Here is a 13,968-nt window from a genome sequence, read left to right as displayed (position 1 = left end):
TGTTTTGGAAGCAGGGATTGAACCCAGGAGTGCTTAACCCCTGAGCCACTTCCCCAGCCCTTTTTATATTTCATTTTGACAGAGGGTCTCGCCAAATTGTGTAGGGTCACTAAGCTGCTGAGGCTGGCTTTGAACTCGTGAACCTCCTGCCTCAGCCTCCCAAGCCGCTGGGATTATAGGTTTGTTCCACCATGCCGGGGCTAGAAAGGTGTTTTTATTCTCATTTTTCTTTTTTAATCTCAGGGTGCCTTTGAAGTGAAGAATATTCAGGTGGAGTTTGGAGAGAACAGTACAAGTGCAACAGTACTCCTTCCATGACCGTGGCTTTCGGGTGTAAGGTGCAGACCCAGAGAGAAGTGGGATTTCTGTATAGCAAACGCCAGTTCCTTTGCAAGTCAGGTTTTATTTCCCTTAGTTGTCAAAGTCCCATCTTGTAGGATGAATGACCCAGTTTGAAATTCCTGGTCCTCGTGAGGAGACGGTAGTAAGCATCTTGTGGGGAGGAGGGAAGATCTGGGTGACTTTGGTCGGTCTCACAATCCCCTGGGGTTTTCAGTAGGGCATTGTGTCCACAGAAGTATTTTATCCTTTAATTGAAGAGTCCCAAAGCTCTTCGTTCCACTTTCATATATGAATGCTCCAATAATTGAATTAATTTGAATAAGCATTTCTTGAGAGGCTTTTTAAGCACATTTTAAAAATTTTATATATTTTTTTGCTTGTATACAAAAATGTAATTGATTTTGGGGTCAGGTTATTTTGGGGTATAATTTACGTAAGGGAAAGTTCACTCTTCTTAGCATACTGTTGTGTGCATGATCACCACCAAATTAAGCTATAGAAAAATTCTGTCAGCCCCTCTTCCTAACTTGGGAAAGTTCCTTTGTCCCGAACTGCTCCCGTCTCCATTCCCTGGCTATGACAATTTTTCTATCTCTACAGCTTTTGCTTATTCAAGATGTCATACTAATCATATTAGTTTGTGGTTTCTGGAATCTGGCTTTTATCACAAGAGAGAAATGTTGTTGTATGCATCAGTAGTTTGTCCTTTTAAATTGCCAAGTAGTATCCCACACCCCAGTTTGCTTATGCATTCATTTGCTGGGAGAAAATTCGGGTTATTTCTAACATTGGATAAATATGAATACAGCTATAAGCATTGAAATATACTTTTTAAGGTCGATATAAGTTTTTGTTTCAGGTAGATATCTAGGAGTAGGTCTGATGAAGCATAAGTTAAATGTACGATGAACTTTTAAGAAGTGTTTTCTAAAGCTGCTGTTAAATGTGTGTTCATACCACCAGTGTATGAGAGTTCCACTACCTTATCAGTGTTTGATGTTAGGTTTTGGGATTTTAAACATTCTAATAGATTTCTAATGGTGTCTCTTTGTAGTTTCCTTAGTGATGATGTGAAACATCTGTACATATGCTTGGTTTCCACAGGGTATAGCTTCTGTTAGGTTTACTGCTACCTAGTGTCAATAGAGAATTTAAGCAGTATCATATTTAAGTTCTTATATATAATTTTTTGCTGCTAGTATAAAATAGAACTTGTTTTTGTAGGTTAACTGTGTATCTTGAGATTGTGCTAAACATACTTATTCGTCTTAGTAGTTTCTTTGTTGTGTCTTATGGTTTCTGTATAAACCATCAAGTCTATATGGAGAGATGGTCAGTTTTTCCACTTATTTAACTTCTTTTTCTTTCTTTTTTCTTTCTTTTTTTTTTTTTGTAAATGGTGATGAATTACACTTTCAACCTTCTTCAGTAGTCATAGGTTGAACATAAGTGGTGAGTAGGACATTTGTCTTGTTCCTGAAATTAGGGGGGAAGTGATTAAAATTCTAACATTAAGTCTGATATTAGCTGTACTTTTTTCACAGGTTTTCTTTAGAATCTTGAGGAAATCCCTTGTAAACTAAATTTTTGGGCAGTTTTTATAAGGATGGGTGTTGAATACTTCGTGCTTTTTCTGCCTCTATTGGGATGATCATATAAGTTCCTTTTTAGTCTGTTAGTTTGGTGAGTCACATTGATTTGTTTTAGAACATCAAATCCAGTTAGCCTTCTCTGCATTTGGAATAAACCCAGACTGACAACGATGAGTTCTCTTTCTATATTGTTGCGGTCAGTTTGTTCATATTTTAATTTTGTTTCTATGTTGATGTGGGTTAGTCGTCTGTAAATTAATTTTTTGTAATATTTATTTCACGTTTGCGCTCCTAATCAGATGCTTGTGAGGCAATTCCAGGGCCACACAGCTGTATTGACATTTCTAATGATGGCACCAAGCTCTGGACAGGCGGTTTGGACAACACAGTCAGGTCCTGGGACCTGCGCGAGGGGCGGCAGCTGCAGCAGCGTGACGTCACCTCACAGATCTTCTCCCTGGGATACTGCCCAACTGGGGAGTGGCTGGCTGTGGGGATGGAGAGCAGCAACGTGGAAGTGCCGCCTGTGAACAAGCCTGACAAGTACCAGCTGCATCTCCATGAAAGCTGTGTGCTGTCCCTCAAATTTGCTTATTGTCATAAGTGGTTCGTGAGTACTGGAAAAGACAACCTCCTCAATGCTTGGCGGACCTCCTACAGAGCCAGTATATTCCAGTCCAAAGAGTCCTCGTCAGTGCTTAGCTGTGACATCTCTGTGGATGATAAGTACATAGTCACTGGCTCAGGGGACAAGAAGGCCACAGTCTAAGAAGTCATCTACTGAAAATACGTGGTTAAACGGTTTACAGTTGAATTGGGCCAAAATGTTTTGAATTTGTAGAAATAGAAAAATTGTAACTTTAAGAGAAAACACACACACACACACACACACACACACACACGTTTCCAAACCTTGACACAGAACTACTTTGTCTACAAAGAGGAGGCAACAACCCCATCAACAGAAGGTCGCCTACCTAGACCAAATGGAGCACCGAGACCACCTGGACAGAAGGGCCAAGGAGTGTAGGACTGAGGAATGGAATCTGCTGACCTGAGCTGCAGCCTGTTCTCTTCCTGTTGGGGGATCTGTCACCCACACCTGGCCTGAGTGTGAGATTTCCTTTCGGTCCTTGCACTTCACCTTGCGTTCTGTCCTTTGTAGAGCAGTGGTGTCTCCAGTGAACTTGTTTCCTGGTTTTGCATCTTGTGAAATGTTTTTTTTTGTATTTTTTATTTTTGTTGAAGGTTAAACATTTGTATAAATTGTAAATATATTTGGTTTATTACAGTAAAGTCTTTAGTACCAAAAAAAAAAAAAATGCTGGCGTAAGATGAGAAGGAAAGTGTTTTCTCCACGTTGTGAACAAATTTTGTGTAAAATTGGGTGTTATTTCTTCCTTAAGGGTTTTACCATGGAAACCATCTGGGCCCGGAATTATCTTTGTAATAAGTTCGTTGAACAAAATTCAAGTTTTTTAACATGATAAAGGGCTATTCGGATTTAAATTTCTGTCCTATTTCAGTTGTACGTTCTTTTTTTCAATAGAATCTGCCCATTTCATCCACGTAGTCACATCGGTGAGCACAAAATTGTCCTGTTTGGCTAGAGCAACAGCAGGGAGACGTGGGAGAGAAAACCCCAAGAGGGATTGGGGCTTTCCTTGGTCCCTTAAGGTTTTAGACTGAATCAAGGCTGTGTCCCTGAATGTCAGTCAACTTGGAAAGATAGACTTTTGTTTCCAAAATCAGGATACTCAACTCTCCCTGAAGACAAGAGAGCCGGTGATAATAACCCACGGAAATACCAAGGCATACGGGTTTGTTCTTGGAACAGTTCCGGGAAAGTTAAGTACCTTAGGGTTGTATGAAGCCTACCCAGCCCCCGATGTTAAGGGCTTAATGGCTGTGCTGCCGTGCATCTGCCACTCTCTGCACTTTTTGTGCCTTTTAAAAAGAAAGGAATGCATCAAATCCAGGTTCTTGGCCTCGCAGCCGCGTAGCCTCTAGTCCAGGCAGTCAATGGTTATACAAAGCGGGTGGGAAAATAATTTCAAAGGACCGGAGAGCTTGCGCCTAGATCGAACCTTTGAAACTCCGCACCTGCGTTTGCAAGCTGTCTGCGCAATTACGAGCAGCTGTGCAAGCCCCGTGGTCCCGCGAGACTTCCAGGAGCCGCGAGAACGTAGGCGGCTCGCGCCCACGTCCTTCCGCGGCTTCCCATTCGCTGCCCGCCCTCGTGCGTCGTGACGTCACTGCGTCCACCTTCCCGGAAGTGCTTGTGGAGCAGAGGAGCGGGCCGGTAAGCGCGGAGACGGAGGTTTTGTGGGGTGTCGCGCCCGCCCAGAAGGCCTCGGCCGGGTCCTGGGGGCGGCGGAAGCGAGGTGCGGCGAGAGACCTCACCCCCGCATGGGGCTACAGGGCCGCAGCGTGGCGGTCGCGACCCTGCCCCGTCCCGTCTGTCCCTTGCGCACGACCGGGTCGCGGAGGTGTGTGTCGCCCGGTCTGCCCGCGCAGGGGGCGGGGTCCCGGCAACAGGTGTCACCGCCCGGGTCCCCAGGGAGTTTTCTGAGTCGAGGGGGAAGTGCAAGTCTCCCCACGTGGCCCGGTGCGGGGGACTCGCCCCCGGTGGGAAACGCCGCTTGTCGGCCCCCGCTTTCCTAGGAACCGAGCTGGACCCCTGCGGTCCCGTAGGTCGGGGTCACGTGAGGGGTCGCCGCGGGGGCCCGCCTCCTGGGGAGGCCGGGGTGCAGAGGAAGCCGAGCCGACGGCACGCGGCGAGGGAAGGAGTGAAAACAAGAGCTGTTTGTCGCTTCCGAGGAACCATCTCCGACTCTCAGAGTTTCAGGTGCAACTTGGGTGAAGGTGACAGGTGACCCTGACATGTTGGGGGAGACCTGCTCTTCTCGCAAGGCTTCTGGTTTTCTGGAACTCTACCCCTGGCTCGCTAACCCCAAGCCCGCCTCTCGGGAGAGATTGCATCAGTGAAACGTGGCCCGCGAGCATGGCGGGGCTTCAGGACTGCAGAACCCGAGAGCCGCAAGCTCAGAAGCAGTGGTCCCTCCTGTGGTCGCAGGGTCTCCCTCTCATTCGGATCGGGGAGGAGTTTCTCACGGTTCATAACCCCAGCAGGGCTTCTCCGTGCTGTCTCTGAAGTTCATTGGCGTGCCTGCGTGTTTCCCTTGCAGATGTGCGCCTGGTGACTCTTCTCTCCAGATGCTCAGGCACCTCTGCCCTCCGCACAGGCCGGTACTGAGCTGCAGTTGGAGCAGACTGTGCCTTCTGAAGCGGTGCTTCTTTACGATGAAGTTACAGTCCCCAGAATTCCAGTCCCTTTTCACAGAAGGATTGAAGAGTCTGACAGGTGAGAGATGAGACTGCCTTTTCTTGCTGCCTGTGTCAATGGAGAAGCACAGTTTGGCTGGCTTTGTAGCCAACAGATGTTTTTGTCGTCGTTGAGGTCGTGACAAAAAGACTTCCTTGTGGGTAATGCAAAACTGCAGCCAGTTCATTAGAAGGCAGGAGAGGTTGACCCCAGTAAACAACTGACCTGCTGAATGATGCCGAGAATCCTATTGCCACACATTATGGGATGAGTCCTGACCGACATTTCCTTTTCACCTGGAGGAGGTAGTATGCTAAGGAATGTGAGGTGCTTTGTCTCTGTTGTTAAGTGGAGGGCTGGATTTAATCTTGTGTGGCCCAGATGTCAGAGCTTGGTTTTGTAAACAGTGAAGCTCTGTTTCCTTCCTGCATTTAATAGCCTTGTGAGAGAACTGAAGGCAGAAGGAAGTAGAAATTAATTTCATTTGTGCACATACAAAATTAATCTAGGAGGAACACAGAAGATGGCTTTAGCTAAGTATCCGGTTACAGCAGCATCTACTTGATGTTGACACTGCTGGTGAGATTCACTTGGGGTACTTTCAAAATGTGGACGTTGGGATTCCACCCTCAGCCTCCTTTCCAGCTCAACCCCCCCAGGGAGGAGAATGAGACCTTTTTTTTTTTTTCTTTGAACTTCACAGACTTAATTCTGATGAATAGAAGGTAGAAGAACTATAGCTTTAAAATTAGTATTCCTATTCCCAAGATTTCTTTGTTATTTTGAAGTGGATGGTTTATTTTTAGGTACATTTGAGAGGTAAATGATCCGGAAGTGTTTGTTTCTTTTCTGTTCTTCAGGTGGTCTTGAAGGAGAGGGCTTAAATTTGTGTGGTTATGCCGATGGCTTCAGTGTGATTTAATCAGGTTGAGTGAAAAACGAGAGATACTCTTGGTCCAGTGGAAGCGTATTAACCTATCCATAACATCAACTTTCCTGTTAACCGTATTGAAAGGCAAAAAGAAAATAATTTTAGTAATCATTTTCAGTATGTCATATTTTATGCACTACAGGTGAAATTCTGTCATTTCAATACGAAGTTTCATACAAATTAGTGAGGTATTTGTTGCGTGTTCTTGTAAGACTCGCTAATTGGCACGTCTCCATTCAGATCCTCGCATTCAAGTGCTCAGAACCCTGCAGTAGCCGACGGTTGATGTGTGAACAGCACTGATCCACAGGTGTGATGTCGGGCTCATTGAGATCTGTCTTGACGTGCACTTCCAGCCCCCAGCTTTTCATTCTCAATTGCAGAAATTCTCTCAGTGGCCTCGCGCTGCTCATGGTGCACTTTTTTTGGAAACCAGGTTTCAGCTATTGATTGCTGTGAATTTTTGAACATCCTTTAAGAGTTGCGTTTGAGTTACTGAACCTGAGTTTGAGTTCTAAATTTTCTCCACCCTAGGAAATTAAGCCCTATGGGAGTTGGAACCTAAATAGTAAAAGATAGTGGTTACTTCCAGGGTCCTGCACTTGAAAGACTGGTGGATGAGGATTTGGGCAAGTTGTAGACCGTGATAGAAGTGGCAGGAACACCCTCTTTCAGAGCACTGTTGAACAGGGAGAAAGTAGTGAATCACTGTAGTTCATCTTTGCTCCTTTTGTAAAGGCTTGGGTGCCTTGGTAAGGTGTAATGTCCCATGTGAATGAAAACAAAACGCACAAAAGCATGCACAGCCTTTGTGGCTACATTGTGTTGATGTGTGCAGTTTAAATGGGTTTGTAACAGTTCTCAAATCCTAGTAGCCACGTTGCCTTACATAAAATTAGTTTTCAGTTGTCAGAATCGGGGAGGGGAGGCTGGGTTAGCGAGCTGCGGTCACGTAGTATAGGGCTTTTCTCGTTTGTCAGGTCATTTCGTATATTTCGGTTTTCCTGCTGCTTCATTACAGCTGTATAAGACTAGTGGCTGGAGCTGAGGCTGGGTCTGTCAATCAGGAGAGTTTTGCCTGGGCTGCGTGGCTCGTGTGCTCACCGGGCCGTGCTCCGTCGCTCGCCTGAGGTTCCTGGTCCTTGTTGAGTGACTGCACAAAGTCCTGGTGTTAGCCTTTGGGACGGTGGGAACAGTGAGCGTTGTTGACGTTCGGAGGCTGATGGCACAGATGGCATTTCTGGTAGCGATGCGGGGTCCTCCTGCGCGCACGTCCGTGGCGGGGCTCACGATCGTCTGTCGTGGCGGTGTACCTGTAGGGGCTCCGCCTCGGGTCCTCCGGAGGAGTCGCAGCGCCCCCGTGGTCTCACCTGGAACACAGGTGGGAGTGGGCTGCAGACCGCACGCAGGTGCTCCTGAGGGTTCATAACCCGAGTGCTGGAGCGAGAGGGGGCAGTGTCGTGCAGGTGCTCGGAAAGAGGAGCGCGGAGCCTCGGACCCAGGGAAGCAGGCTGCTCCTGTCACCGTGCATCGGTGAGGACATCTGCAAGGCCCCGCCTGCCACAGTCCTTAGGGGGCTCTGCTGCAGGCAGGCAGGCTTCTTTGGGCCCTGGCGTCGCCATCCCTACCGTCCCTGCAGCAGCAGCCCCGTCCCCGGCGCTGTTAGGAAGGCACGTGGAAGTGAGATCTTTGTCGTTCCAGAGCTGTTCGTCAGGGAGAGCCACGAGCTGAGAATAGCGGGCGGCGCCGTCAGGGACCTGCTGAGCGGCGTCAAGCCGCAGGACGTGGACTTCGCCACCACCGCCACCCCCGCCCAGATGAAGGCCATGTTCCAGGCGGCCGGCGTCCGCATGATCAACAACAAAGGGGAGAAGCATGGGACCATCACCGCCCGGGTGAGCGGGGTCTGCTGCGGTTTCTCTAAGTGTGAAATCCTGAGGGTTTCTTTGTAGTGCCGAGGCGGGTAAGCGAAGGCCTGGCGGTGACCCTCCGCGTCCTCGCCTGATGCCCTGCGTCCTTTGCGGTACCTCCAGCCGGTTTTTTTTTTTTTTTTTTTTTTTTTTTTTTTTTTTCAGTGTAAGTCAAAGGAATACAGTCCAAGCGTAAGAAAAAGAAAAAGAAAAAGCTTGTATGCTGCAGTGTTTGTTGTAAATTTTGCCTCTTGAAGACTAACCCCTGACTTCCTCTGTGGAAGGCGATTCCCTTCCTGCCACAGCCCTTCTGAACAGCAGGCATGTGGTTTTCCTTCCCCACCTATCCAGTGTGTTCATATCATGGTTTAAATTAACTCAGTATTTGGGGTTTGCATTCATGCCTTCCTGTTGTGTACAGCTGGAGCATACGTGAGTGTTTGTTTTTGGCAAGTTTTAGTTTTTCCTTGGGGTTGAATGTTTGGTCACTCACCTCCTGGGCGCATGCTTCTCGCGGACCAGGCACTGTGCTGGGCGTATGGTGCGAGTGGTCCTCGGTGCTTTGGGAAAGTTCTGGCACCTTAGCACAAGGTGGCCCTGGTAAGAGAATCCTGTGTGTGAGCAGTAGAAATCCAGGTGTGTGAGTTGGTGTCAGCCTGGTAAGTGTAGAATGAGTGAATGGTTTTGTGGTTAGCAGTGAGTTTAAGTTTATAAGAATTAACATTTTTTAATTGATCCAGTTTTCTTTCTTTTTAAAAAAATTTTTGTTAGATGCTGAGAACTTTATCTTAGTTAGTTATATGTGGTGCTGAGACTTGAACCCAGCGCCTCACATGTGCGAGGCAGGCGCTCTGCCACTGAGCCACAGCCCAGTCCCGGTGGTAGCGTTTTCTTCTGCCCGGCTTTCCGTGCTCCACGCCCTGTGCCGACTGCAGAGCTGGAAGTTCTTAAGTGGAGTGAAACACATCAGGTGTCAGGATTTGTTCTGGGAAGCCCCTTCTGTGGTAGAACTCTCGTTTTCTGGATCCTGCTTGGGGATGTCTCTTGGTTTATCCCTCCTCCTCCCAGCAGGTGTAGGAAACCCTACACGAATGGAAACATTTGTGTTTAACCCGGTACTGGTTTTGTGACATAGTTGCCCTGGAAATTCTAGCTGGGAATGTTTTTCTCTCTGAAATGTCAGGAGTTTGTCTTCTAGTTTCTACTGAGCCCAGTAGATTTCTCCTTTGCTGCAAACGTGGATGTTTTGTTTGTTCCTGTTTGATGACTTCACCATCTTTCCATCTCTGGTGTTTTCCACCCAGAGATTTTTGTCTTTCATTGTGCAGGGCACTTATTGGGCCTTCCTTGTTCGCTTTGTCACGTCACGGCCTTTGTCCTGTGTCCTCTCCTTGGAGGAGGGTGTCTTTCCTCTGGATGTGTGGTGGGGTGGTGGGGTGGTGCTGCTGATCTTCTACTTTAAGTTTTGTCCTCTATTTCTCTGTCCTTATGTTTTGTGTTTCTTTCTTTCATGGGAATGTTTTTATTTGATCTCACATTCTTTGAATTATATTTGAAACTTTTGTGGCTTTCAGTTTTTAAGGGGTCTTTCTTAGTATATAACCGTGCGTTACTTATTGGGAATATTTGCTGAGAAATTTGATGCTAGGCAGGTTTGTTAAATTTTTTTGACTCTTGAAGTAGCTTGTAGGTGAAAACCCAAAGATCGTATACCTGAATAAAAGTTGTCTGTTTCTATTCTATTCTACCAGTTTTTTTCTATTAGAGTTCTTTTTTTTTTTAAATTCCTTAAATTTTTTTTTTTTTTTTTAAATGAGGCACATTGTTTTCTGGATCCTGTGTGGGGATGTCTCTTGGTTTATCTCCTCCTCCGAGCAGGTGAGAACCTGAGGAAACCCTACATGTATGAAAACATTTGTATTAAATGGGAACAATAGGTGAGGCTTCTGCAGGGTCAGGACCGTCACTGTCTTCCTCCTTCACTTGTTGGCCACTGGAAGGTCCTTGGGGGCAGTAACACTTGGAGCTGTCATCTTCTATGGTGACGGGCTTTCTGCAGAATCTGCTGGAGGAGGCTTTTTTACAGTTGTTTTTTTTTTTTTTTTTTTTTTTTTTTCTGTTTTGGACCAGGAATTGAACCCTGGGGCACCTAACCGCTGAGCCACATCCCCAGCCCTTTTCTTGAATTTGATTTTGAGACAGGGTTTCACTAAGCTGCTTAGGGCCTCACTATATCATGGAGGCTGACTTTGAACTCGTGATCCTCCCACCTCAGCCTCCCCAGCCGCTGGGAGTACAGGTGTGTGCCATCACGCCCAGTTAAATTTTTTTTTCCCCCACGTTGGTAAAAGGAATATAGTCTAACTATAAAAAGTACAGTGTAGGGAATGTGTGAAGGGGTTACGTTTCCTGCGCCCGTTAAGTGTTTCCCATGCATCGTGGCCTGTTCGTGTGCTAGGCTTATCTCCGGTGGCATCTCCACGTGCACAGGAGCCATGCGAGTCCCTGTGACGTGGATGGGCGCAGTGCTGCACTGCAGCGATGGCAGTAGCGACAGGGTTCCTCAGCTCCACCGTGATCCGCGGGACCTCCGGCACGTGTGCCGTCCCTGGGAGGCGGACGTGTCGTCGTGCGGCCACGTCTCGTCTCCCGACTTCCCGTTCCTGCTGCGGATGCCCGATCTCTGGTTTTCCGTAGGGCGTCCTCTAGTTGTTGGAGGACGTCGGTCTCCCTCGACCTGGTCCTCGCTGGCTCTCCTCGAACCCGGGTGGCGCGCCCAGCTGCTGGAGCACCACCTGGGCTTTCGAGCCCCGCATGCGTGGCCTTCGCGTGTCGGCGGGCCTTCTCCTCGAAGGGCCGGCGGATCGCGGCCTCGTGCCAGGGACAGGCGTGGTCTCACCATTCTGGGGTCCGCGTGGGCGGGCCGCGTCCCTCGATTTCAAGGCGAGCTGGCCGGCGGGCCGCGAGGACCTGCGACTGGGTCTCCAGGGGTCTCGGTCGTGAGCCGCCCCGTCGGTTCAGGAGAACCGACTTGAGAGCTGTGTGTTTGATTTTGCAGCTTCACGAAGAAAACTTCGAAATCACGACGCTGCGGATCGACGTGGTCACCGACGGGAGACACGCCGAGGTCGAGTTCACCACCGACTGGCAGAAGGACGCCGAGCGCAGGGACCTCACCGTGAACTCCATGTTCCTAGGTGAGGCGGCCGCAGGCCCGTCCCTGGGCGCCATCCGGGCGCCATCCGGGCGCGATCCGGGCACGTGGCTTGGCGCTGGGACCCGAGAGGCCCAGGCTGGGTTTTGGGCTGTCGAGAGCCGAGCGGCCGCGGGACGGGCGGTGGGCTTCCCGCCACGTCTGGCGGCGTAGGAGCCCGGCCCGCCCCGCGCCCTCTTTGGAGGAGGCGCGTGCGGTCTTCCCGGTGCCGGAACTGGCGGGGCGGGGCCCGCCGTGGTTTCTGCCCGAGCTCACGCGGGGCCTTCGGAGGTCCAGAGCTGCGGCTTGGCGGCCGGCCTTGAGGGCCGTGTGCCGAGGGGCGTGGTCAGACGCGGCTGGCTTTGCACCGTGTGCACGTCAGTCACGGCGCTTCAGTGGAGAGTCGCTTCTGCACCGGGAAGGCCGTGGCAGGCCAGAGCCTGGGATCTCGTCGTGACAGATGCCCTTTCTAGGGTCCTTTGGGTTCTAGGCAGCCTGTGGGCTCCTGATGTGCTTTTCTCTCTTGAAACTCAAAGAAAATCTCATCCAGTGGGTTCCCCATCTGACAGATGGGAGTCTCAGGAGCTCAGTAGACTGTCCCATCAGAGGGCTGAGACGTGACCCTAGCTCTGCACGGCGTGGAGAGTGTGACCCGGCAGCCCAGGTGGTGCGCCTGTTCTTGTCCTAGGATGAAAGCGTCCTGGGTCATTTCTTCTCGCGCAGTTGGTAGTTGAGACTGCTCCCAGGAATGCCACCTGCAGTTTTATCTGTGTGCTCGCTTCTCGTAAGCATATTAAAGGAAACCTCATGTTCCTTTTCAAGGTAATATTTTACAAAATGAATGCTAATCTCAGAACCACAGTTGGATGAGATCGTTGAATCCTTAAATGGTGTGCCGGGTGGTATTGGAACCTTGTCACATGGATTTGGTGCCTCTAAGGACTCTTTGAAGCGGGTAACTGCTGGGTATTGAACTCGGGGTACTTGAACAAAGTCGCACAGCTTGTGAGAGACAGAATTTGGACTCTGAACTGCAGCAGCGTGACTCTAGAAGTCATGTTCCTAGCCACTGCGTTCTTACTCTGTTTTAGGAGATGGATAGTAAGAACAGAACTGAGTAGTCACTGATGGCGATTCTCTCGATCCTCACCTTGTAGCCCAGGTTTTTTATGCCCTGTCACATCAGTGTGAGCGTTTCTGATGTTGTTGAGTGGTTACTTGGCTTCCTCTATAGTTATTTTTGCTTTTGTCACATTTCTGTGGTTTTCTTCCAGAATGTGATGTGTACTACAAAAGTATAGGGTTACTGGGGAGAGTTGGGCATCCTTTATTACAATAAATGACATGAAGACAAAGCATATCATTGGCTTTTTTGTGGTCATGTTTTTATCCTTTATAATTTTTTTTAGTCTTTGATCTGGAGCTTTTGAAATGTGCCGCGCTCATTAAACCAGTTCCTTTCGGCACGCACGTCCGGAACGGAAACAGCTTGTGAAGAGTTCAGCGTAAAGTCTGAGCTCGCAGGTGTTGTTGCTTTGGGGAGCACGAGAGCCTCGGAGGTCAAATGGAACTGGGTCAGCAGGCAGTTTTTAGAAGTAGTGGCAGTGCCTCCTGTCCCCAGTGCCACAGTGTCAGGAGCACCCACCGTGGTTGGTGGATCTTTTAAATGTTTGTTTTGTTAGTATTTTGAGTCCCCAAGGTGCCCAGTTGTCTCAGTTTGCCTGGGATTGAGATCTTGCCTGGGAGGTGTGAAAATCTCAGGGTAGCCAGGAAGAGTATTTCCCCCCACATGTAAGGCTTTTCAGGGGCATTGTTCTGGTTTTTGTGTTTAGATTAGGTAAATGTGATGGCATTTAACGGGGTTTTTGTTCACACCAGTTTTAGGGACTAATACCAGATTACCTCAGAATTCAGAGGAAAGTTGCCTAGTGAGGCCTCCTGAGGTGGCCCAGGCAGGGCGTTGTGGTAGTGATGTGTAGGAATTGTATTGTTATCTATAATTTTTAAACTTTGAAATATGTTGAGTTGTTACTATTTGCAATGTGTTTGAGCTGAGTTTTACTATGTGCAATAGTTTAGATCTGATCATGTGTTTTTAAACTCTTGCTAATAATGAGTTTTTATTCTCTGAACAGGTTTTGACGGTACCTTATTCGATTACTTTAACGGCTACGCAGATTTAAAAAATAAAAAAGTGAGATTTGTTGGCCAGGCTAAACAGAGAATACAAGAAGATTATCTGCGAATTTTAAGGTATTTCAGGTGAGACTTTTTCTTATTTGATAGTGAATCTCATGTGGGTTTTCACAGCCCAGTGCATTTCTGGTCGTGCGGGACGCGGTCAGGCGGGTGCAGGAAGTGCCGCCGGTGTGCAGGGACAGCCTGCCCGCCCAGGAATGAGGAGTGCGATGGCGCTCAGATGCTCCGTGTCACCTTCTCGCCCCTGCGCCGTGTGGTGTTCTCGTGTGACAGCTGTGTCCTTTTCTGAAGTGGTCATCTTCCTTGGGGTTGAATGTTCGGTCACTCACCTCCTGGGCGCACGCTCCTCGCGGACCAGGCACTGTGCTGGGTATATGGTGCGAGTGGTCCTCGGTGCTTTGGGAAAGTTCTGGCACCTTAGCACAAGGTGGCCCTGGTGAGAGAATCGTGTGTGTGAGCAGTAGAAATCCAGGTGT

The 13,968-nt window shown here is 48.7% G+C and overlaps 1 protein-coding gene and 1 pseudogene across 7 annotated transcripts in view; both read left to right on the top strand.

The window, feature by feature from the left end:
• The first annotated feature begins 442 nt into the window (after nucleotides 1–442).
• On the top strand, nucleotides 443–2,718 carry LOC124971229 (transducin-like enhancer protein 1; annotated as a pseudogene).
• A 1,477-nt stretch (nucleotides 2,719–4,195) lies between these two features.
• Nucleotides 4,196–13,968, top strand: part of Trnt1 (tRNA nucleotidyl transferase 1) — a 15,373-nt gene continuing 5,600 nt past the window's right edge. For 4 of the 7 annotated variants that reach the window (XR_007106237.1, XM_047534563.1, XM_047534564.1 and 1 more), the window contains exons 1-5: nucleotides 4,243–4,423; nucleotides 5,123–5,298; nucleotides 7,892–8,085; nucleotides 11,159–11,297; nucleotides 13,429–13,555. Coding sequence is in view for 6 of the 7 variants with exons in the window: in XM_047534563.1 (XP_047390519.1) it covers nucleotides 4,344–4,423; nucleotides 5,123–5,298; nucleotides 7,892–8,085; nucleotides 11,159–11,297; nucleotides 13,429–13,555 (716 nt within the window). In the remaining variant the exon portion in view is untranslated. The other 3 variants (XM_047534566.1, XM_047534565.1, XM_047534567.1) reach the window with 3 other exon arrangements.

This window comes from Sciurus carolinensis, chromosome 19 (genome assembly GCF_902686445.1).
Source record: "Sciurus carolinensis chromosome 19, mSciCar1.2, whole genome shotgun sequence".
Lineage (NCBI taxonomy): Eukaryota > Metazoa > Chordata > Mammalia > Rodentia > Sciuridae > Sciurus > Sciurus carolinensis.
This window is presented reverse-complemented; position numbering and strand designations above follow the sequence as displayed.